At 39.1% G+C, this 26,318-nt stretch overlaps 1 protein-coding gene across 7 annotated transcripts in view; it reads left to right on the forward strand.

Annotated features, from left to right (window-relative positions):
* The window catches only part of tmem94 (transmembrane protein 94), a 111,525-nt gene that overhangs the window by 66,367 nt on the left and 18,840 nt on the right, over positions 1 to 26,318 (forward strand). For 4 of the 7 annotated variants that reach the window (XR_013289155.1, XM_077550322.1, XM_077550328.1 and 1 more), the window contains 13 exons: positions 697 to 801; positions 6,431 to 6,604; positions 9,186 to 9,383; positions 10,035 to 10,347; positions 10,427 to 10,600; positions 13,404 to 13,506; positions 16,036 to 16,244; positions 17,633 to 17,814; positions 19,295 to 19,427; positions 19,533 to 19,648; positions 19,834 to 19,933; positions 21,944 to 22,052; positions 26,086 to 26,275. Coding sequence is in view for 6 of the 7 variants with exons in the window: in XM_077550322.1 (XP_077406448.1) it covers positions 697 to 801; positions 6,431 to 6,604; positions 9,186 to 9,383; positions 10,035 to 10,347; positions 10,427 to 10,600; positions 13,404 to 13,506; positions 16,036 to 16,244; positions 17,633 to 17,814; positions 19,295 to 19,427; positions 19,533 to 19,648; positions 19,834 to 19,933; positions 21,944 to 22,052; positions 26,086 to 26,275 (2,106 nt within the window). In the remaining variant the exon portion in view is untranslated. The remainder of the gene's footprint in view (positions 1 to 696; positions 802 to 6,430; positions 6,605 to 9,185; positions 9,384 to 10,034; positions 10,348 to 10,426; positions 10,601 to 13,403; positions 13,507 to 16,035; positions 16,245 to 17,632; positions 17,815 to 19,294; positions 19,428 to 19,532; positions 19,649 to 19,833; positions 19,934 to 21,943; positions 22,053 to 26,085; positions 26,276 to 26,318) is intronic. The other 3 variants (XM_077550323.1, XM_077550324.1, XM_077550325.1) reach the window with 3 other exon arrangements.

Genomic DNA, 26,318 nt, shown 5'->3' on the forward strand with positions numbered 1-26,318 from the left:
AATTATTGGGGTATAATACAAAAAGTAACCAAAAATAACTAAAGCATGTAAATAAATAACATCTGCAATATATATTAACCATAACATAAGTCCTCCATTCACAATCAGTAACTTATTCTCTTGAAAAGAACAAACTCATTAACTAATTAACCAAACTACTTTTGTGGTATAGTCCATAGTCATGTGACACTTGAAGCGCGACAAAAAGCGCTATTTATGTTGGAATCAGGAAGTATTTTGGTTTGGTCCAGTATTCATTGTCCAACGACCCATAATGCAGGTGAGCATTTGCGGTGCATGTCATGCGTTGTGCGTCGGTGTCGATTTTGCACCCTCGGCACCAACAACGGGTAAAAGGAATGACTCCTGGCGGCAGGTGAGCAGTTTGTGAAAGTGTCGAATTACGGGGGGATTTGTGTGGGGCTGTGTGAAAACAGTTTAGGCAGAGCTTGTCTCCGCGGGAAGGAAGAGCAAGCAGCGCGCGCTCACGTGGGCTGATTCTCTGACCCAGAGAAAAAAAGAAAGTAGTATGTGCCCCACTGCACCACCAAATTTTGGTTAATTGACCACAGTCATTTTAATCATGAAAAGTTTTCAGTTAAATGAAATGTTTTTGCTTTAACTCCTGAGCTGGCCTTATATTGAGATGACAGCATTATTGGCACATTATTTATTTGTGTGTGTTCATGTGTGCAGGAGATGATGCTTTGTGTGTGGAGACACCTCGTTGGTGTACTGAAGGGAGAGTCTCAGACACTTTGCTACACCTCCAGTCTTTTACACACTCTTGGGTCTGTCACTGTAAGTATTATTTTGCTATACTGTATATGTGACCCGCTCCGGCAAAAGCGTCTTCATGTCGGCAACATTCGTTTTGCGCTTGACACAAAAATACATTGTTTGGAAAACAATCACTTTTCGCCAAAATAGCCTCTCTGAGGTCTCTATTTTCATTTCCCAGCAGCACAAGTTAAGTTAAAATTGTAATAGAAGTTGTTACGTCTCACCTAGGGGTGTGCAGGACGCAACACAAAGCTAGGGTCCCAACTCCCTCACATCCCAAGTAGCCACTCAGAATCTAGTAAAGTAAAACAACTAGAAATGTATTTACGTGGGCTGTTTCAAGCCTTCCATCAGCATACAAACAAAAAGAGACTTCAGGGTGAACCAAAGCCAACATAACAAACAAAACATCTCTATCTAAAAAATAAAAACAAACCTGAACAACTAAGCAAACCAAAAACAGAGTCTTACCTTCCTAACTGTAAAAACAGAGGAAAACTTAGTAAACAGAAATGGCAGTTCACCCTTACTCAAAAAACGACTGCAAACATATCACAGGCGTGGCCAGTTGGGAGGAGAGGGAGAAGGGTTGAGTTGCCTCCTGGTGTCGCAGGTCTTAAAAGAGATGAGCCTCTATTTCCACCAATAGGGGAGCAGATTTTTCAGCCACCTTGTCACCTCGTTGTCAAATTAGATGCGCCTGTACAGACTTGCAGCAAGACATTACCCCAGTCAAAACAAAGTGCATGAAAATAAGCAATTATTAGAACAAGTTCATCTTAGCCAACATGTTTTTAGCCGACTTAAGCTAGCAGCACGTCTCAGAAATCTGCCTCAAAGTAACCCAGACTTCCTCGCCTCTAATGTCACTTCACAAATGATTTATATAAATGGACATAGCAACCAAAAAAAGTCAAAATCACCATAATATGACTATTCAGCACAAAAGTTAACAGAATGGTGTACGTCGAAACTCATGCAAGCAGCAAAGCAGATCCCACCAGAGCAGAGTGACAGTGAGTCGGGAGTGTAATTCAAAGTTGTGAAATCCAGCAATGCCTTGTATGTAATATAGGCTAATGTAATAATAATGTATTGTAAATAATGTAATATTTTGACCACTCATCGATGTCGTCAATATTTTAAGTGGGCCAGAATGCACCGGTACAGTGCTCCGGCACTTCTAAAAATCTCCCATGAGCGTTCAGGCACTTCTCAACGTGCAATGAACATACTGGCCTGAGGGACCCTGGGGGGCTGTGATTGTCTTGTCGGGCTGAGGTCGACGGCTTCCCTCTTTGGCGGAGGTTCTCATGCATGCCAGATCCACCACACCAGCATCTACTGAATCTCAAAAAGAATTTGCTTCCCCCACTGGTCACTGAATCAGCGGAGGTTGGCATTTCTGGATTTCACGCTGCTTCATCTATCATTCTTCTTTCCATTAGTCCTTCCTCTGGTCTCTAGATGTCTCCCTAATCCTGTTGGAATTCAGATGTATCAAAATATTCTGGATTTGTAACTCTGTGGGTGGACTGTGATGCCTGGTTGGTGTTGGATTTCACTTTCCTTCCTTTGATCCTTCCTCCGGTCTCTTGACAACTTCATGACTCTGGTGGAACCGGTTAAGGTGAAGGGTTTTAGGTTTCAGGTGAATTAAAGAGTGCACACACGCACACACAGACATGCATGCAAAAAAAAAAGAGCTGGGAAGGCTACTGAATGAATCATACTGAGCTCTCTCAAAAAAAAGAAAGAACATTCTGTCACCATTCCCGTACACCGTACAATGCATGTTTTGATCCCAAAAAGCTGTTCCGCCGAGCGCCTCTCATCCACGTCCTTATCATCACATCACCAAGCGCACACGCTTACTCCAGTACCCATATAGGTTTGTGCGTCATTTAAGCTGCCCGGTGTAAATGTGATGCTACCCCGTTGCCGACCATAGCTCTTGAGTTACGAAAATGAAATGAAAATGCTACCATTCTGTCCCGGCTTGTTCAAATTACACCGGCTGAGTATGCGCTGCGGATCGACTATGGACCAGCTCCTTCGTGCCGGATCTTGCCGGAAGAATAGACCTACATTCTATTTTTTCCACACGACTCATCCATCGGCATACATCAAATGGGAAAGTAGCACAGAACACATCGAGCGGGTCAGGAAGACGAATGCAGTTTCAAAATAAAAAATTCTGTTTATTATTTTCAGAATAAAACACTCGCCAGATCATATTTCGCATGTCAGCAAAACATGCTTAACGTTTATTCACGGTTTTAGCGCCAGCGAACATGCACGAGGCGAGATTTATAATGGAGGTGGAAAGCCACTAAATGATATATGACACGCAGTGGCGAGCCGTCATAATAAGCTATAAATGCAATGCATGCCCAAGCCCTTCAATAAAATCATGTGTCCTCTGTTATACAATACCTTAGTTCTACTTTTTGGTGTGTAATTTGTCCTGTTTTTCTTGCGGAGAGCTGAAAAGCCGACAGCTTTGCGGATGCGCAATGAAAAATCAAGTTGCGTTAGTCCCGAGAGGTTGTTCCTGTATGTGTGTTTTTTGAATGGCAAAAAAGCTGGCAATAAAGCAGCTTAAAGCAGCATGCGCATAATTGGCTCAGTCAGTGGTTCAGTTCATCGCCGAGTCACAATGATTGCCGTTTTCCCGGAGAACTTTTGAGGAAAAGAAGAAAAAAGAAGAATATAATTTCAAGTGGTCGTCCTACTCCTGAAGTAGTCATTATGAAAAGGGGAAATAATTTATTCCGTCACTTTCAAGTCAGGACGTACGAGAAACATAAATGGCTCGCTGGCTGTTCACAGGTTAGCAAACTGTTGATTGTTGGTTGAAATCGTTTGTGGCTCCCTCTGCTGCGATTTAATTTTTTCCTCTCCCGATTTGAGCCCACTTTGTGGGCACAAACCAGTTCCAAATACTGTAAATTCCAAGGTATTGGCAAATTTGTGGGCATGTGATTGTGTTATTTCACTCACCACGGAGCTGGTTACATTACAGTGTGTGTGCATCAACCTGCGACTGTCCTAAATAATTCCGCTTTAATTTTATACCTACACAGTGGTGTTGTGGTGCTCGTTGACATAATTCGCCCACGGAACAAATTTTTGTTGAGTGTGTTCCCGTTAAGGCACCGGTAGTCACCACAGTGTAAAAATAATAGTTAAATAATATTTAATATTTTAATTACAAATAAAAATACCCCCAAATTTTTCCGCTCGTGCCCATGCATTGCATTGCATTGCATGCTTGCATTTGTGTCACTCCAGCATGCCCACTCTAAAAGGTCAACGCTAACCACTGATGACACGACACCTAAAAAAGGATGCTGCATGGTATATCATAGCAGAAGCTATGGGAGTGGACATAAGTTCAATCAAAGGAAGTCCACCTCGCTTTCTGCTTCTCTGTTGAGCACAGACTTTCTCTGTGTTTGTCGTTGTTTTTAAATGCCATATTATCACGCGCGATCACGCAAGACACAGCAGGAAGTTGTCTGCAGCCAGTGAGTTTTGTCCATAAAATTGACATGTCCGGAGCTCGCAGTCAAGACGGAGCGGAGCTCTAAATGAAGATTTCATCAGTAAGAATGTGCCAGGGCAGTGAGTCCAGCGTGTTTGCGTGGTGAGTGAAATAACACAATCACTGCGCCTCCCCTGGGTGCTCCAGTACACCAAGCTGCCGCGCCCATCAACGCATCGCCGATTTGGTGACAAAAAGTAGACTAAATTCTAGATCGCCAAAAAAGACATCTATTTTGAAGCGTAGTTTATCTCACATTTTCATACATAGAATAGTGCAGGTTATCTCACATTTTCATTGAGTCAGTGCTGTTCACTCTGATAAAGCAAAAGTTTAGCATTTTCACCCATTTTGCCGGGGATGTAAATGTAAACTTTTCTTGGCGTTGCATCCCCGACAGCCAATCGGCGTAAGGAATGTTTTTAACTCATTCACTCCCAGCCATTTTCACTGAAGCAACCCTCTTCGTTCCTGGCTGTTTTACTGGATTTTGACTGATTTTGCAAGGCCCACGGAATATTGTGTTCTATTGCTATAAAAACATGGAACCTACTAAAAGAAAGATTAAGAGTCTCTTCTTTCATTGAAAAAAAGTATATATGTGTATATGTATTTGAAGCAATTAGCATTAGAATATAACTTAACTCTTTGACTGCCAAAAACGTTAAATAACGTTTAGTAAAATCCTATGGAGGAGTGCCAAAGACGTTAAAAGACGTTTGTTTCAAAACAGAGGTGAAACTAACCATTTTCTATTGTTGATTACTCAAAAACGGAATAAGGTAGAAACAAACTTTTTTTTCTGATGAAAGGTGAGAGTCCAATCTTTCATTTGGTAGTATGTGTGTTTCCATAGTCCAAACACATAATTTTCTGTGGACCTTGAAAGATCAGTCAAAAGATCAGTCAAAATGCTTAAATCGGCTGGCACCCACGGCATCCCTTTTCTGAAAACGTCTGGCAGTCAAAGAGTTAAGTTTCCTCATTGTTCACAAACCTGTGTAAAACACTGGGGAAAAGAGCTTGTTGTAACGTGGCCCTGGTTGATCTCTTATACTCTGCTGCCACCTGCTGGTGTTTTTTTTTGTAATAACTACTATTGCTTTAATAGAACTCTTCAGGTCAAAAGCTGCATCAAAGCCTTCTGTATGCTCTGGCATAAAAAATATAAATAAATAATATTTCATGCTCTGTCTGAATCTAGTATAAGGTTATGACTCAAGTCGTTCAGCAATTTTTGTAAATTTCGAGTGATCTAGTGAAGAATTTAATCTGTGGCGGATTAATCCGTAAAACTGAATCTGCTGCAATTCATCTGATTAGCCCAGAGTGCATCCTGTTGTCGATTGGCATTTAGGCCTGATAGGCCTGTGATTTGCATCATTTCTTGACACGTTTTTGATGTTGTTCTGTTGGAGTTTGATCTCCAGTTTAATATAGTCAAAGATCACATTATGACCACATTATTAGGTGTGGGAATCTTTGACTGTCTTACAGTTCGATTCGATTTAGATTTTTGTGTCTGCAATTTGATTCAGAATCTATTTTTTTATTTAAAATGATTTGATTGACGATGATTTCTGCTTCAATTTATAGATGTGCAAATAATTGTCATGATCTACTCCAGTCTGACTCGCTAACGCTAATTAGTCACACAAAACTGCTATTCATAAAAAACGCTTCAGGAATGTATACAGAGAAGCATCTTAACATTAAGCAAAAAAAAAAAACTTTTATGGGCATAACTTGATCGTGACTTTTTCCTTCTACTCTCTAACGTGGCTACAACTTAACAGTGTATCAGAATGCGCGGAACCACATTGCCCCTAAGTGGCCAAATCATGTACAACATGAACAGCACTCTAAATAAAGGTACACGCAAACAAGGGCAAGACAGTATAAAATAACTTTAATAAAATAAAATCGAATTTGGGACATTTAAAACCGATTCTGAATCTTACTAAATGAGAATTGCGATTCTTATAAGAATCAATTTTTGGGGGGGGGGGGCACACCCGTACAATTTATGCAGCAATACAGGTAGCGTAAATCCAAAAGGAGCTCACGTACTTTCTCTGAAAACTGCATGTTTGTGTGCAGGTATTGTGTTGTGTGGACAAACAGGGCATCCTATCATGGCCTAATCCAAGCCCTGAGACAGTGCTGTTCTTCAGTAGAAGAGTCGAACCATCTCAAAATTGTCAGGAGGATCTTATAGATGGTCTATCAGTGAACTCCTACTGCAAAGTGGAGACGGATGAAGACAGGGATAAGGTTTGTACTTTCCAAATTACTAAGTGACTAGCATTACTGTTTCACAGCAAGTATGTATAAGCTGGGTTTGGTCAATTTGTGCATTTTTGTGTAGAGTTTGTAAGTTCTCAGAGTGCTTGCATGGGTTTGCTAAAATTAGGGATATTTGGCTTTCAGTTTATGGAAAATGTCAAAAGTTCACGTTACAGTAATATGTCATCATCAAGTAGGAGATTTAAGAAGGAGGATGTACTGGCAATTTCCTCATCTCAAACAATTCATTGAAACAAAAGTTAACAAGGGTGGACACCACAAAAAATAAATTGACATCTCAATAACTCGTCATGTGCCCTTGAACATCAATTACAGCTTGACAACGACGTCTCATGCTGTTCACAAATCGACTCAGTGTCTGCTGAGGCATGACATCCTCCTCATATTCAGTGCTGCTCAAATGTTTGTGAACCCTCCATCTTCAGCCAGGCTGTAACTTCACAAAGAACGGCTTCAGGTTATGTTCCAGGATTTCACAATATTCCTCTGAATTTATGATTCCCTGGGCTATGTGGAGTTGTCCAGGTCCTGAGGATGAAAAGCCAGCCCAGAACTTAACATTATCACCACCCTGCTTCACTGGAGGAAGAAAGTTCTTTTGCTGGTATGCAGTGTTGACTTTTCACCAAACACGACTGTTTTAATTGTGACAAAACAGTTCAATTTTGGACTCATCTGTCCACAGAAGGGACTTCCAAAAAGCTTCAGGTTTGTCCAGGTGCTCTCTGGCAATGTTGAGATGGGCAGCTTAGATCTTTTTTGTGAGCAGAGGCTTCTACCTAGCAAGCCTTCCATGAAAGCCTTGCCGATTGACTTTTCTTCTGATTGTTGAAGCATGCGCATGTGTCCCAGATGCAGCAAAAGAGGTCTGCAAATCCCTCGATGTGATTCACAGGTTGGCTTTCACCTGAATTATCATTTGTCTTGTGGGCTGATATTTTAGAAGGTCATCCACTTCTAGGCTGGATTGTAGTCATTTTAAGTGTTCTTTAATTGCAGATGATCTGCTTCACAGTGGAATGATGAAGCTTATTTTTTTTTTAGATGACTTAATAGCTTTTCCCAGACAGATATGCTGTCACTGTCCACTTCCTAAGGTCCCCTGAGATTTCTCTTCCTCTCAGCATGACTCACCTGGGTAGGACTAGTGACGTGGTTTTGTCTCTGTTTCAGTCAATGATTCACAATTTCTTTGCTAAATTTCTCATTTCATTGGTCCATTTCAGTGGTTAGTTTCGCTACCAATTTGTCCTACCTGATCCTACTTGACTGCTTGTTTTAAGCAATGCAACTCAGGGTTCACTTACTTTTGCACCTACATGAATTGACCAAAAACTCTTTTTAATTAAGTTTTGACTACACAATTGATTAAAAAAAGATCAATGCATTGAATTGATAAACCTTCATCTGTTATTTCATATAAAATGTTATGGTTCAGATTGAACAACAAAATCAGGTTGAAACAATTGGAAAGTCCAAAGAGCAGCACTATTAATTAATTTATTTATTTATTAGGGATGTACCAAAATGTAATTTTTTGGCCGAAACCGAAAATGAGAAATGCTTGACCGAAACGCAGAAAAAAAATTATGCAAATGTTTTGCTATCATTGCATTTAATATAATTAATTAAAATTATAATATTATAATACAATATTTAGGTCTATTTAGAACGAAGCACATTATAAATTGAAATGCGTCCACACCACAGACATTAGAGACATGTTGGCGAATGGTACATTAAACACCAAATGCGGGGTGAGCAACTGAGCATTTTCTGACGGTGCAATTGCACTTTGTAGTCAATGTACAGTACTTCACACTGGCGGTCACGGATGCGTGCAGTGCGGATGACGCATTTGTAAGCTATTTGAAGCGGGACATTCACATGTTCGCCAACGTTTACAAATAAATACATTTGTTTGCACCAACCAATCGGCTGCAAAGTCCCACACGGCGCCCTGTACAGATCTGTTGTCACCCGGAAAACTGTTAGTAGCAATAGTGCTAACATTAGCTGAAGTATTTAGCACGGCAACCAGAATGCAAGTGAAAAAGTGGAAGCGCTCGAGGGGCTTTCATCAAAGAAGAAAAGGAAGGCGCTGCAGGAGAAAGAGTGGCTCACCTGTAGTGCATTACTCGGCAGCGCTCTCTTTTTCGACATAGCTTACCAAGCGACCCTCTCCTTCTCCGTTGTGCACAATGAAGCTGCCGTTACTCACAAACGCCAGCGAGCAGCAAGGCGGACACTCACTCCCGTGTTTGGTGTTTAATTCAAACAGTCACTTGCTTGCAGCGTTTTTTTTATTGTTTTGCTTGCATCACCACAACATCCTCTTTCGGCCATATTCTTTTGGCTTGAATTGTATTTCGGCCACACTTCAGTGCATCACTAATATATATATATATATATATATATATATATATATATATATATATATATATATATACAGTGCTGCTCAAAAGTGATTAAAAGTAGACAATGGTGTCAGCGTAATACTTAACTGTTGAAAAGGTTTGATTTATACCCGTGTTTAACTGCTGAACAGAACCAAGAGGTGGAAACCCTTCTCTCTCTACCAGAGGAGCCCACCACCCAAATAGGGGAAATACCTGAGCCCAGAGGGACTTCGCATGATACAACTCATTCAACAGACACACAAATACACTGGCGTTCCTGTCAACACAACTCTGGGTCCAATCTGAGCTTCAGTCGCCATACTGAGGGAGAAGAGGACCAAGCCCAGGTGACATTTGAAAGCTAAACTCTTTGTTTTATGACTGTTTTATAATTCAAGTTGGTTTGCTCAAAATGATTCTGGCACTCAAACACCAAACAATTCACCATCATGTTATATAATTGTGGGAATGCTGAACAACATTCCCACATATGTTGTTTCTAACCTTTCATTATTTCATGCTCTTATTATTCCACTGACTTTTTTGCCATGCAATAACTCCCAGCTAATACTTCCGATTTACACCGTACATTTGCTTAAAAAATTCACACCTCTTTTGGTATATATCATCTGATTCCACATTACTTACAGTATTCGAACAATTTAACGTTAAATATTAACCTCTCTCCATTCATTTTCAACGAGACAGACCGATGACACTTTTCAAAATTAATATGCCATTAGCCATGATTTTGAACAAGTCAAGTTATCTCAGTGGTTAGAGCAGTTGCCTTCAAACCCCGCTTGGACCTAATTTTAGTATATTTGATTGTTCGATACCAACTGACTATCATATCAGGAAATGGATTATAATTTCACTTAAATTATTTAAGCACATGCATTCAACTTCTCAGCATTCCCACACAATTTCTGCAGAAATTGCACTTTGTCTAGTACACAGTAATACTGTACGTGTGTCTTCTATCTCACATTTTCTAGGAATTGCTATTGGGTTGCAGAGAAACTGAGGCAGAGGATTATGTGTGTGACTATCACCTGGAAATGTTGAGTCTTTCACAAGACCAACAAAACCCAGCAAGCATTCAGTTTGATGACCTATCATGGCAGTGCCACTTGCCATCGCTAAAGCCACTGGGCCTCAACATAATGCTAAACCTCTGCAACAACAATGTCACTCAGCAGCTTTGCTGTTTCTCCGATCATTTGTCTAACTTGGCACTGCAAGAGAGCCATGGCAGTGTGCAGCCCATTCAAGTTCCTTGGGGTCTCTGCGAGCTCTCCAGGCTCATAGGTAAACATTGTTTCCCCCACCCATTCCCCCTTGATTCTGCTTTGAATATATGAGATGTACGTTTTTTTGTGGTTGTCAGGGTTCACTCCAGGTGCAAGAGAGATGTTTGAACAGGAGAGCCACTTGGCTCTTTACCAGCTGCCTACTGGAGAAATTATAAAAGATGTTCCTTCTCGCCGCTTGCATTACTTCACTAAACGGCAGCCCCCTATCTCCCATCTGATCTCCCTTTTTGTACGAGACTCTTCCTCAGGTGAGTTTCAATTTAAGTAGTTCTTTTTTGCAACTATCAATCAGATGATCATACTTGTGACGGAGCGTCAGCCCGCTGAGATCAGCTAGATGGCCGACCCGGGATTAACGGCCCTGGGGTAGGCCGTCATTGCCCTCCTTTCAGGCTGACGCTCAGTGAAGATAACGAGGATCCACTGTCCTCTTCAGGAGTGATCGTATATTTTGTATCCTGGGAGTTGGAGGTAGAGCTTCCAATTGTAAAAAACTAACAGAGTACGGGCCGGGATTCCAACTGTAGGCACAATGATTGACACATATTCTGGTCAGAAGGAGAAGAAGTACATAGAACAAAGGAATCACATTTTTTTTTATATCAGAACACAAATCCATCCCCTTTCTTTGATAAGAGGTGTGACATTATAATATAACAAATCTTGTTGGTATTTGGAAATATAGTACACGCCTTCTAAATTATCTTAATTATTCCTATGGATTTATTTTGCCACTAGAGTGCGCCACATGCTTGCAGTTAACTTTGTGCTGAATCATTTTATAACCATTGGGGGCCACTATGGTTCCACGGAAACTTAACATTTGGTCGACTTAGAGTTGCCCTCCGCGTGAACTGACAGTGCCTAGCTAGCGCACGTGCAGCTGCTTGATCATAAATTTTGTGGCTAAGACATGTTTACGGTTTAACCTGCATTTGGTGGAGCACTGACTCTTTTCTTTGGTCCGATTAGCAAGTTTTGTCGACAAGATGCTCATTGCTTAGAAAAACAGTTAAATCATTTTAACAAGCTACAGTTCTCATTTTTCTGAGCCAGTGGGTCAATGCGCTTTGTACAACTTTTATCTCAGCAGAATGCTTCAAAGGCCAGCCAGTTTTAGGAAGATTAGACTAGACATTTAACTCAATGTGTGGTAAGCATAAGATAGTTCTCAAACGATGCACATGTCACGGGATACCTTTTTTTCACACAAAAAAGAATTCAATTTTATTTCGAATACGTATATAAAGAAAAAAAACTGATTCTCAAAGTACATGTGCAAAGACAAAATATAAATAAACATAAAACAAAACAGCAAACACACCATTCAAGCAACGAAAGCAACATAAGAAAGTTCCACAGTGTTTCACCCAGTCATGAGCTACACATACATGTTTGAAAAGGAGAAGGAAGAAGCATAAACTTATCAGGTCCTACCCGTTTTAACATACGTTACACAATAAATAGTAGGTTTGTATAGTAAACAAAAAAAACTGCTAATATACAGCTAATATATCTTGATTATTAATAGTGAACACATTGAACAGTGTGCCTTCTGTATATATTGTCATACTTTTACATATACTGTACATATATATTTTTTCCTTATCAATAGCAACAATACTACTAATAATACAATAATAATAACAATAACATCAACCAATATTACTTAAAATTTGCATAGATGGTTTAATTAAAACACATCACTTGCCAAGTTTCCCGATTCCCGCGGGAGACTCACGAATTTCAGCACTATCTCCAGGATGGTTCCCCATCAGTCATTGTCTCCCGCTACATTGTGTGGAATATTTGACACAGTATCTGGCCTGTTTGCACGGCAAGCGGACAGTTACGAGAGTGTCACTGGAGGCAGTGATAGTTCGATCTATAATATATCTAAGATTCTATTGGAAAACCAGTTGGAGGCTGGAGAGGAAGGGACTGTAGCACGCAATGTTATGCCGGTTCATACGTGGCAGAAATTATATTATATTAGATAAGATTATAATTCATTTTCAAATGTAATTGTTCTGTATCTATGGTCCTGAAGGTAGTGGGTTGAAGTATTGGTGGCGTGGATGGATGGATGATGTCTTATACTATGGTGTTTGCTAAGCAAGTGATGGACCTGTTGTTGAGTTCTGTAAGATTAGGTGTGGGGAGACCAATGAATTTAGAAGCTGTTTTTGTGATGCGTGTGAATTTGGAACAGTTAGATACGGAAAGCATAGTAAAGAACCATGTAGAACAGGACAGAAGTGTGTGTTGAATGATGCTTTGATAAAGTAGCAGGAGGTGGGGAGCAATGTATAGTCCTGTAAGTTTGTGGATGACTGACAGTCTTTGTTGGCTTCGTTTTTGCATGTCCGTAGTAGTAGGGATGAGCGAGTACACCACTATCTGTATCTGTATCTGTTCAACCATCTAAATCATCTGTATCTGTCTTTGGAGGGGGCGTGAACTAAATCGGAAGTGGGCGTGGCTTAAACCGAAAATAAGTGGTGCTTACATTGGTAGTATATATATTTTTTTATTTCACGCTTAAAATAAATGGTAAAATAAAGTGTGAAATTGATATGGATTGATCAAAAGTTGATATAATTTTGGTTTATTTGAAAACTATTGCCAAAACAGCCTAATTAAGATTCAAATCAGTGCTATTTTTCGTTTTTTTTTATAAACTGAAAAATGTTTGTATCTAAATAAATATTAACAGTCTGAGGATTGAGATTGAGAGATAGACAGAGAGAGAAGCAGCAGCACAGACTCTGCTTGTGCCGTGGTGTAGAGGAGGGGGAAATGGGTAGAGCGGGAGCTGTGTGTGACTGACTGGCCAATCATGTCACGGAGAAAAGAGAGAAAAAGAGAAATAGAAAAGAAGCAGCCTGCAGCAGTGAGAGAGGAGTGCTGGAGCACGGATACGGATAATAAGGAATTATATCCGGATTATTTTTGTATCCGGATATTTAAATTATCAATGATTATCAAGTTTGCTTACTTGTATGTATTTTACAAATGTAAATGTTTTTCCACTCTCTTCTTGGTTTGCAGAGTGTGTCCAGATGTTGTCACATGGCTCAGCTGACCTAATCTTGGAGGCCAGCACTGACTTTTGGGATGGTGCTGATATTTATCCACTTTTAGGTTCTGACAGGTACACACATTTATTTTTGTCTATAAGTATAAGAAACACTGACTCATTCAACCCTATAAAGCCAAATGTATATTAAATATAAAACATATATATATATATATATATGTGTATATGTATATGTATGTATATATATATATGTATATGTATATATGTGTGTGTGTCTATATGTATATGTGTGTATGTATATGTGTATATATATATATATATATATATATATATATATATATATATATATATATATATATATATATACGTATGTATATATATATATATGTAAATGTTTCATGAGTATAATATTTTTTTCCCATTAAAACCTGATGTATATGATCTGACACAAGCATTGTGCGGATAATCCATTAGAGGGAAGTATCACCCAGCAACCTTGTAAGATCGCCCCAATTAAGAAAGGAGAGACACTTATACTTATTAATAGTGGGAAATGTTCCTTCTGATTTTTGGAAATACTATGTTTGGTATGTCTTTATATTTTTAAAAGTCATAAATGTATAAATTTGAAGCATTGTGATAGGAATCACAAAATATGACACAAATCAAAAGTCGTATGTTCAAGTTAATTTATTTTTGTTAAAAAAGACCAATAAATACTCTTACAAAGAATCACAATTTTCTCTCATGGTTCAGACATTGTAGGGTTAATACCAGCCATTTTCACTGGAGCACCCCCTCAAACCCAGCCGTTTTGCTGGATTTTGACTGATTTGCAATGTTCTCTTGCTCTATAAACACGAAGCCTCCCAAAAGAAAGATTAAACTTTCTTCTTTCAGCAGAAAAATAGTTAGTTTCTATCTTTTTCTGTTCTTTATCTTATCCTGAAGAAAAAGACAGTGGGCAGAACCTCTTCTGCAACATGATCCTGGTTGATCTTTTAAACTCTGCTGCTTACGACGTATTAAGGCCATGTATGTAGGGTTTTTTTTCAGAGGGGAAGTAATATTCCGAGAAAAAACTCACAATCTGCGAGAAATACACGTAGCGTAGCTATAGTCTAATGTGAGGATTCGTTGGGGTTAATGGGACACTGTTTATAAAATAAAAGGCAGGATGGAGGTTGATTCATTCTTAATTTAAACTTTTCTCGTCATACAGTGACAACACTTCCTGATCCCCTATCTGCTGACTAAACACTAACCAATCAGAAGCTAGCATACTTTAGGTAAATGCAAATGAATGAAGGAGAGCAGCAAATTCGACCATCAATTTAGCTACTTGAACAAATAAATACCAAAATGTATGAATGTGTAAATAATAATTCTGGAAACATAAATGTACAAGTAAATACAAATTTTAACGAATTAACTTAAATGTTTGATCCTGAGGGAGTGGACCTTTGCAAAGCGAGCCGTCTTTGACGCTGTCAGCACCTAAGGCTTCAAAGTGTAAATGCTTAACATGATATGGTTAATCTCTGCTAAAGTAATCTCCTTATTTGAAAACGCAAATCTGCCACTTTATAAAGTTGCAAATTTTCCACTTTACAAAACTCGAAAATTGTAAAAAAAAAAAAAAAATCTCGCAAATTTGCCACTTTATAAAGTGAGAAATTTGCGAGAAAAATTCATTATTTTCTCGGAATATTGCCCTCACCCTCTAAAAATATATATATTTATACTGGGAGGTCGTGGGTTCAATTCCCGGCCGGGTCATACCAAAGACTATAAAAATGGGACCGATTGCCACTCTGCTTGACACTCAGCATTAAGGGTTGGAATTGGGAGGTTAGATCACCACATGATTCCCGAGCGCGGCGCTGCTGCTGCTCACCGCTCCCTCAGGGGATGGGTCAAATGCGGAGAACAAATTTCGCCCCACTTAGATGGGTGTGACAATCAGTGGATCTTATCTTATCTTATCTTATATGCCGTCGTAGCTGCCACCTACAGTCTGTTAATTTTATTATTTTTTTTTTTTTAAATACAATTGACTTTGCCTTGTCCACACCTTGAAGTTGCATCAGACCCTTTCCACGCTCCAATAATTGATGTGTTTGTACATCACGCAGAGGCGGAGACTACGTTTTAAATGACTTTAAAATATATTTATTTGTCGTAGGTATTAAGTGAGTTGTTTTTGTTTTGGACTTGTGTGTTTGTACACCATGATTGTGGTCCATGTGGTAGAAATAATCACCATAATGTGTTATACGGCCAGTCCCAATTGCATCTGCCAGACTGAGGTGCTCTTAAAAGATAAATAAATAGGGACCATATTAATTTAAAAGCATGCTTATTCGTTTTGAGAACAATTTCCTGAACTCTCAATAGCTGTGGATATGTCTTTTGAAGATGGCCAATATCACGTGGACCCAGATAAAATAACGTTAGATGCTTTTGTAAAACGTGGCCCAGATTTTGCATAGCTAATAAAAACAATGGACAGTTTCACCAACATGCAGCAGATTGTACTTTAGATGGTGCATTTCATATAGGTAAAAAACACTGCCAAATTATGAACTGTTATAGAGCATAAAATCTTGATCTTGATCTAATCTTGTCTTGTCTTATTTGTAGAAAAAAGATTCTGGACTTCTACCAACGTGCCTGTCTGTCTGGTTACTGCTCAGCCTTTGCCTACAAACCCATGCAAGGATCATTGTCCAGTCAGTTGAATGGCAAGTGTGTGGAGTTGGCCTCTAGCCCCTGTCTATTCTCGGGATTGGAGCTGTCTTTAACTACTCCAAACAAGCATCCTTCCTGCAGGAACAGTTGGAGCTCAGATGGTATGTGCAATGGACACCCCAAAGTAGGGTTGTCACAATACGAAAATTTTAAACTCGTTACCGCGAGGATTAAAAAGCAGGCCAGACCAAATTAAAAAATAATCTTTTAATTGACACAAAATAATTAATTCAAATTTCCCACTGCGGTATTATGACCTCATTTAAACAAGGAAATACCACAAGGAGAAACAATAAAATAACTAAACTTTGGCTGATGCCTCAGGAGCTGAATTGTAATATGAATGTAATCTTCAAAGTTGAGGCTGATTTAAAAACTTTTAAAGAGTTCAAATCTCGGACAATAGCCTTACCTGTGTTTGGAATTGGCTTTCCACTGATTTTTTTAACAGTTCCTGAAATTTTTCATATCTTTTTTTCTAAGGTACTGGTTGCTATGGACATTTGAAAGATGCTAGTGCCAAAACTTTAAACCCGTTTTTCTCAAAACTAGGGATTTCAACCTTCCAACATTCAAACTGCTGTAAAAAAAATTTGAGCTAGGTCCATGTATTATATATCATTTTAAAGGGAATTAAGTGCAGAATTCAAATATATACAGTATATATATATACATATACATACAGTGGAACCTCGGAGTTTGAACGTCTCGGAACTCGTACAAATCAGACTTCAACGCAAAAATCTGGGTAAAAAATGCCTCAGAGTTTGAACAAGTTTTCGGAGTTTGAACACCCAACCAAAGCAAGCTAAGACAAACGTACTTTGAATACGGGTAGCCAAGTGAACACGAGCGAAGCCGTGCAACGCCGAATGCTCACGTTGCGGTATTTGAGACAATGTACTTCTCATTTCATAAATACTCCCGGAGGTGCTCCGTACTCGCAAGTGAATTTTGATTTTTCCACGACAATTTTCTTCGCCATGGACCCAAAGAAAGACAACAGTGCCAGTGGCAGCAAAGAAAAACATACAGAGCTACGAACCACAGTGGAATTAGGAAGGAGATTATCGCGCCGTTGTAACAACCATGACTACTTCTATAAATACTGGCACGAGGACCCCCTTTAGCTGTTCAACAACGTGCCTGACTTACACAGTTGTGTTACTAAATCTTAAACGGCTATATTAGACATTATGAATTGATTATTTTTTTTTTTATTTAATGGGAAAAAGCGTTTCACAAAATAAATGAGGACATTAATTACTAAACGGCTTCAATAGGCATTTTGATTTAAACTTAGATTTTATTTTAATGGAAAAAGTGTTTTACAAAATAAATGAAGACAAGTACTATTTATCTTTTTTCTTCTTCTTTTTTTTGCTGATCCGAAAAACGATGCGTAACTCAAATCCGTGATCCGATCCAAACCGTGACTTTTGTAATCCGTTGCACCACTAGTTCTAACCAATTTTCTCTTTTTCAATAGAAGGTATAGGTGAAGGAATGGAATGTGACGATGGTGTACAAGCTCTGAGTGGACAGATCTTCATGGGCATGGTTTCCTCCCAGTTCCAGGCCCGTTTGGATACAGTTCGACTCATTGATGCTCTGATCACGGCATGCATTCGATTTGTTTACTTTTCCATGGAGGATGAACTCCGTAGCAAGGTAAAAAGTACTCAAGCTCACTTTATGTCTTTTGTTGTCACAAGGTTAGATCTGTAGCAAAGTGTTGCTAGGTGTTTTTTTCTTGACAGCTCTGAAAATGTTTGTTGTCAACAGCTGTTGTTTTACTTGGTCTATATGTTTGACGTCTCATATTTAGTTTACCAGTTTGTTATTTAATCATTAAGGACCTTCCAACAAGAAAATAGATTTTTTATTTTTTTTTTAAGTGCCAAAGAAGATATTGACTACATTGTTGAGGAAATTCTCTGGTCAGATTCAACTAGCTTGATAGATGTGTAGTATTTAATTTATTTTATTTTAGTACAGTATTTTTGTTTATTTTCTGGGCTTACAGAACATTTATGGGCTTAATTTGTTGTGATAAGTCAGGTTTCCATCTCAATATTGCAAAATTTTTAAGCAAATTTTGTGAAAATGCGCAAAACGGACATGCGACTTATCCCAGTTTCCATCCGTTCTTCTTTTGCGAATAGTGAGAGGAGACTGGGCCACGAGATGACTTAACTGACCTTTTGATAGAGGAATTAAGCGACGTAACCAAAGATCTTTGACCTAGTATTTCATCCATAATGTCAAAGTATTTAAAGCTGGCACTAGCTTTTCCTCCTTCACCGCTGGTAGCCATCCGACACTTCTCAGCCATGTACCTCTGAGACTTTTCCACTTGTTTCTGAGTATTGTCCACGGCTTGTCAAAACCTTTCGACATCATTTGGTTTTGTAACTGTTGATGAACAGTAGCGTTTCTTTGCTGTTTTCCGTCTAAAATTGCATTTATATTTTTTTCTTTAATTAATTCTAAAAAGAATTGTGTTTCTTCATCTCCCCAAACATATCTTACTTCATTATCCGGCATTTTTTTGTGCCTACAAAGGTACGTGTGACGTAGTATCTGGTCAAAACGTGCGACAAATATCCGGTCTTGTAGTCCCTTATTTGCAAAAGCTGTTTCCATAGCCAAAATGCGCATTTTCCTTTTTTCGATACGCTTCATAATCCAAGCATGAAAACTTTTTAGCGAATTTTGGGCCTTTTTTTTAAATTTCTGGCATTCCATTCAGTTTCCTTTTCACAATTCGAATAGAAATAGGTAGATAGAAACCCCACTATTGACTGTGTTGACTGATTTCAGTTTTATGAAGAGAAATAAATGATATTTTCAAAAGTGTGCAGCATTGATCTTGTGTTTCCAGTTTTTAACGATTTGCATAGACACAAGTTTTTAACGATTTGCATAAACACAAAAAAAAATAATTCCATCATTATCAACAATTTACACTGAAGGAACAAAAACATTCGACCAGGTCTTCACCACTTAAATCTAAAGTCATCTTCACACTTTTTGCAGAACAATACACACAGTGATTTGTGAAGCACTAAACAGTTGTGAATGTGCAATACTACCTTGTTGAATTTAACATATATAGTAGCACATTCTTTACGCAATTTTGTGTGTGCAGGTTTTTGCAGAGAAGATGGGATTAGAGACAGGTTGGAACTGTCATATCTCACTGACTTCGAATGGCGATAGTCCATGTGAAGGAGCTCCCTCTAGCCCTTATCATGGCTCCCTCCATGAAGACTTGCACCAAGGTGCCAATGTGGTATTTACACATGTAAAAAAAAAAATGCGTATGTCATGTCTATTTTCTTGAGGGTATTACTGAGTGTCGCCTTCAAATATAATTAAATATGAAGCAGATTCTCGAGATGAAGCAGAAGGTCCATTGCTGCCAGAGGAAGAGGTCCATTCGGACCTAGCAAGTTTCCAGCCCGACAGTGATGTGCCCAGTTTTCTAGAAGATTGTAACCGGGTAGCCAATTATCTTTAATTTAAACAATTAACATGTACAAAAGGTTATTTGATTGAAATAACTAGTAGTAACTGCAGTTTCTATGGCTTATCCAATCGGCAAAGACTGAGTTCAATCTTAGCCAATTTTACTAGATAGTGTTGTCATTTTTGCTGTCCTGTTTTTCATTCATGACTTGTGTTTAGGCAAAGCTTCCACGTGGCATTCACCAGGTTCGACCTCATTTGAAGAACATAGACAACGTGCCTCTATTGGTGCCACTCTTCACTGACTGCACTCCTAACAGTATGTCCTCTTCTACTGAATGAGTGTCCGCTGCAAAATCTAACTTAACTACGATACTTAAGTTGAAGAAGAATGTGTTCACATTCAGCCAGATGTAGGGGGGCCTTGGCATACTGACCCTCGGCTACTGAAGCTAACTCTTGGGACGTGGAATGTCACCTCCCTGGCAGGGAAGGAGCCCAAGCTGGTGTGCGAGGCCGAGAAGTTCCGACTTGATATAGTCGGACTTGCCTTCACACACAGCTTGGGTTCTGGTACCAATAGTGTCGAGAGCGGTTGGACCAGGGGTGGGCAAACTCGGTCCTCGAGGGCCGGCGTCCTACAGGTTTTGGAGGTTTCTCTCTTCCTACACAAGCTGATTATAATTAACAGGATCATTATCAGGCTTATGCAGAGCTTGCTGATGAGCTGATCACATACCATCTGTGTTGGAGAAGGGAAACATCCAAAACCTGTATGACTCTGGCCCTCGAGGGCCAACCGTTGGACTCTGGCCCTCGAGGGCCAACCGTTGGACTCTCCTCCACCCTGGAATATTATTATCTTATTATAATCAACGATATCGAAGGCAGCGCTAAGATCGAGAAATAATAATATTGACCGAGGTATTGAAGCCCATTGCTGGATGAAGTTCATCATCACTTTGGCAAGGGCTGTCTCAGTAGAGTGATTGCACCTGAATCCCGACTAAAAATGTTCATATCGATTGTTAGCGGCCATGTAATCATTCAGCTGTTTAACTTTTTCAAGTATTTCTGTAATAAACGGTAAATTTGATACCGGCCAATAATTACAGAGACTTTCTGGGTCGAGATTAGGTCGCTTAAGTAGAGGTTAAAGTACCACTGATTGTGAACAGCAGCAGGGACTTGCGCTCGGGGATCATTTGGTGATCTAACTACCCAATTCCAACCCTTAATGCTGAGTGTGAAGCAGGGAGGCAAATGGGTCCCACTTTTATAGTCCTTGGTACGACCCAGCCGAGGATTGAACCCACGACCTCCCAGTCTCAGGGCGGACAATCTACCACTAGTCTACTGAGCTGGTCAAAGAGGTTAAATAACAGCCGTTTTAAAAGCTACTGGAACAGTGCCAGTAGAGCGTGATGAATTTTTATTTAAAACCGAAGGTCCTAAGATAGTAAACAATTATTTAACCAGTTTGCCCGGTATGTATAGAAAAAGTGTTGTTCCAGATGTTTGAAGTTTAAATACCTGTTTACATGAACCTTTTTGAAGAATCTCCACTTTTCTGTGGTAAAAGTTATAAGATTCCGCGGCAGGGGATATAAAGTTTTGGCACAACACCGGCACTACTGGGAGGCGTGTCTTAAGCGTCCGCCTGCCGTCTTCTTTCAGTTGAGTCTTTCGCGTTCTCATAATTCCTACCTGTCCTCACCCAGTCGCTTTTCCTCTATATAAGCAATGTGCCGGCAGGACACGTTCTCCCACAAAGTCAAGCGGCGTGCGGTAACATTTACAGATTTTGGAAATCAGTGCACATAAAAGGCGCACCGCATTATTAGGCCCACCGTCGATTTTTGAGAAAATTTAAGACTTTTACGTGCGCCTTATGGTTGTGAAAATACGGTACTGTGCACAGTATTACCCTAGATGCAATCATCATAGCAAATCTGAATTGTTATCAGCTACATTTGTTTAAAGCTCTGGACACATCCTGAACGCAAATCTGAATTGTGTCCTGCGACAGTCTTTTGCAAAAGCTTATGAGATGCATCTGTATTGCAAATCTGAGTTGTTTCTGTGACAACCTTCAGAAAAGGAATGCCCAAATGATGGTAACCAACTAAAGGTATTGCCAAACGTGCTAGTTTTCTTCCCATTTTGTGGATACTCTGGCTGTATGATACACAATTATTTCTTGTTGTTATAAAATTTGGGTTGCGTGAATTAACTCCTGGTATTATCTTAAGAATCATTGTTTAGCCAAAATGATTTCCCAACAAAACTATTAATATTGACTGGTTCGATTGTGGGTTTTTTTTTCCAGCTATGTGTGAGATGATAAAGATTATGCAGGAGAACAGGGAGGTCACATGCTGTTTGGGAAGTGCTGCCAATTTCCGCAACAGCCGCCTTTTTCTGCAGAGTGACCTCAGGTATTTGAACACACGGGGAGATGCTTCGCTTCACAAAAATGCTACAATTAACCTTTGGCAAACCACGCCCCCCAAGGTCCGTCAAGCTCATATACGCTCCATTGAAATCCATTGTAATCTAGATCCATAAAACTTCGATCCGCTGGCATAAAAACCTACCAAAAAAAGTTCCAACAAGGTTGACAGTGACCTCCAACCAGCAAAATGGTGAATCGATGTGCTCATGGATTGTGTAAATCAGACACAAGGTCTACCAAGAGTGTTTGTCATTACCAAACCCAAAAAACAAAGCTGCAGTGATGTCTTCAATTGATTAAACAGTGTGGACGGCCTCGTCCCCAGGTAAATGTCTCCAAGATAAACAAGCTTTCCTACATTTGCTCCAAGGTAAAAGCCTGTAAAGTAATTAGATGTGCTTGGCTAAAGCCATATCTCTAACTAGCAACCGAACAAGCTAAAAGCTAGTTTTTAGCTCTGATACCAAATTTAATTTCGCTCGAGAGGCAAGATCATCCACAAAACTGCACATCAAAGTTATACCGTATTTTCCGGACTATAAACCACTGTTTTTTTCCACGCACTCTGACCGCCTGCGGCCAATGTGCACATTATGTGCAGATGGGTTCCGAGGCCTGGAATTGGCAGGAAAGCGGGGAGGGTTCCCCGCGCTTGCCGCTCTCCAGTGGCGATCCTTCTCTGCTTCTCTAGAAATGTGCATGTCAATTTTGGTGGCAATTGGTCGTAGTTAACGCGTCAAGCTTTTTATAGTGAGCATCTATAGGGAGGAAGGCTGAATGTCAAAATACTGTGGCAATTGTTTTTTATATTTTCAGAGGTTGAACTGGACATAAGACATAAAGATGTTTGGGTGAATATTGGTAAGCATTCATAAAGGTTTTCTGACCTTAGGCGACATACACGCACACGAAAACGTGTTAGACAGTCCCCGACATTATCGATGAGTTTCATGTGGAAAAATACGTACGCTTTCTTCATTCTTCTTTTTTTCCTGATGCCCCGCCCGCCGCCCTCCCGGGCGAGCCCTTCCTCGGCGGCCCGCGCCGGGCGCTGCGCAAAGGCGGGCAGGTGCGAGGTTGCCGGGCCGGTGAGCCGCGGCGGCGACTCTGAACGCACGCCGGGCCCTTCCCGCGGAGGAGTTTCTTGTACAATGCTAGTTTCCACATTGGCAAAAGCGATTTTGGACAAATGCTTGAGATAGTGTACAATATACTCTGCGATCCATCTTGCGTCTAGCGCTTAATATAAGGACCGGAAGCTGAGATTCATAGTGACGATGTATTTTCCGTTTTTTGTGAAAAAAGTCCATTAATCCAACGCAAGATTTCTGGTACATAAAACCTACGTCGGAATTACAACTGGCTGGAAATCGCTATGTTCATTACTGAGGATTTTTGTTTCAAACGTGAGCTTGAAGTTATGAATTATGACATATCTTTGTCTTATGGCCATCAAATAAGACTTATTTAATAATTGTATCTCATAATTATAATAGTATAATTGTAATTTGAGATGAGAGTAATTAAGTGTCAGAGGCTCCAACTTGGAGCGAGTGTTTTCCAACCTGTGGAGCCAAGGCACTATTTTGCATATGAAAAACTTCAAGGTAAACCATAAAACAAAAATAAAATGATTACAGACTGAAATAATGATGTTAAATCAGTTAAGTCACAAATGTACTTATTGTGAAATCTGGGCTTCTAGGCCCTATAGTGGAACACAAAGCTGATGTATTTGTAGGTAACCTTAACTTCTGTTTTATGAATGGCAAAAGGCGGATACACATATCCAATTGAAGTGCAGTTATTTGTTTTGCCTACCACTATATGCCACTGGCATAAATATAATAATAAAAGTTTAAATGATAATGTAATAATAATAGTAATTAACTGTAAATAATATACGCTTCCACTTTTAACCCCAAAACCGTGAGCACCAAACCGAATTGTGGATTTTGTAAACCGTTCCACCTGTAATACTTGGGTTAGGGTTTGGGTTAACCGATTTACTGTATATATTATCAGGATATCATTATCATCGGCCAGTCACCACCAAAATCGGCGATTGTTGTTTACCTCAGACTTAACGTGACACCTGTATGGTTTGGACATGTTGTAAAGTCCGCTTTTTTGCATATTTTAATATTAAGAATATATCCTTCCACTGCATATTGACCCTTTTGCCTCGATCTGAAAGATATCGCGCACATAGACACTCACTGACATGCTCTGATACATTCATTTCCATTGTAAGTGTCCAGAAAGATGTCAGAACTGGAAGCATCAACTGAGGCTGAGCCTTTTGGGAAAGGTCAATTGTATCATCAAGTGTATGTAAATAGATGTAGTCGTCCTTCCAGTTTCTCACGAAGCAGACATATACATAAAAATACATTGCACACAACAGTACAGCTTAAATCTAAAAATATGTTAAAACCTATTATGCAAATACTGAGAGACTTTTAAAAGTGTGTAAAAACATCCACATAAGTAATGTATAAAAACTAGATAACTGGAATATTGAGTTTAACCCCTGGGCGTTATTTGTCCATTTTCTGGCTTTTTTCTGTTTTTCTGTTTTTCATCAAAGAAAAAACATTTGAAAAAAATACACTAGGTAACACATGCTGTAATTTATAACTATTACCAAGCAGGAGGGAGAGATTCACACGAAGTTGTTGTAATAATGCCCGATTTTGGCTCATTGACTCCCATTATAAATCACAGTTTTTGATATGCTGTAACCTGATGTGTTATAATGCATTTTCCGTTATTACTGATGCAATCGCTTCTTTGACGAGTCATAAACATGAAAATAGAGGAATTTGTGTGTTTAGAGTGTTAACACAAAAATCCACTAGGTGGAGCCAAAGGTTAATAAATTAATACAAAATGCATGCATAAAAAAATTATATTGTTATGACTTATGGACTTGTTTGAGCCTCTAACTATGTCATATGAAATATATAAATTATTATTTTATTTTATATATATATACAGCATAGTTAGTCTTGCTATCAGCATAATACCGCTATTATTGTCCATAGGGGGCATTAAAAAAATAAAAATAAAATAAAAAACTATATATGTATAGATAGGTCTGATGCCACTGAACATTTTGAGTGGTTGAAAGTGAAAAAAATATTCATAAATGACTAAGTTATCTCACTTCAAATGAAATGCCGGATTTTGGCAAAATTACAAGAGTTTTGTGCTATTCGGAAAACTGCCATTGTGTGAAAACTGGGCATGCAGAAAAAATTATATTGTTATGACTTATGGACTTATTCAAGCCTCTAAATATGTCATATGAAATATTCAAATTAGTCTTTTATTTTATATGTATATATACAGCATAGTTACTCTTGCTATTAGCATAATACCGCTATTATTGTCCATAGGGGGCATTAAAAAAATAAAATAAAAACTATATATGTATAGATAGGTCTGATGCCACTGAACATTTTGAGCGGTTGAAAGTGAAAAAAATATTCATAAATGACTAAGTTATCTCACTTCAAAGGAAATGCCGGATTTTGGCAAAATTACAAGAGTTTTGTGCTATTCAGAAAAATGCCATTGTGAAAAACTGGGCATGCATAAAAAAATTATATTGTTATGACTTATGACCTTGTTTGAGGCTCTAACTATGTCATATGAAAAATTCAAATTAGTCTTTTATTTTATATATAAATACAGCATAGTTAGTCTTGCTATTAGCATAATACTGCTATTATTGTCCATAGGGGGCATTAAAAAAACTTCTTTTTTTTTAAACTATATATGAATAGATAGGTCTGATGCCAGTGAACATTTTGAGCGGTTAAAAGTGAAAAAAATATTCATAAATGACTACGTTATCACACTTCAAAGGAAATGCCAGATTTTGGCAAAAATTACAAAAATTTAATCAAACTATAATAACGCCCAGGGGTTAACAGAGCTTCTGTGTGACATACTGTATTAGCAGTACTGTTATCAAGTTAACTTTACAATGTTTGCTGTCCCTCTGACAGTATTGCTTTGGATCCACTTTACCCATCCCAGTGTTCATGGGAGACGTTCAGTTACGCCACCAGGGGGGCATTCAACAGGAGCACCGATGGTCTGTCTCCTCTGAGACTCGCAGGGCAAATCAATAGTCTTGGCTGCTCTGTGGCCTTTCACCAAGGAGAGAGTGTCAGTATGACCAAGCTCATAGAGCAGGTACGACACACACACACACACACACACACACACACACACACAC

The sequence above is a fragment of the Vanacampus margaritifer genome, chromosome 18 (genome assembly GCF_051991255.1).
Source record: "Vanacampus margaritifer isolate UIUO_Vmar chromosome 18, RoL_Vmar_1.0, whole genome shotgun sequence".
Lineage (NCBI taxonomy): Eukaryota > Metazoa > Chordata > Actinopteri > Syngnathiformes > Syngnathidae > Vanacampus > Vanacampus margaritifer.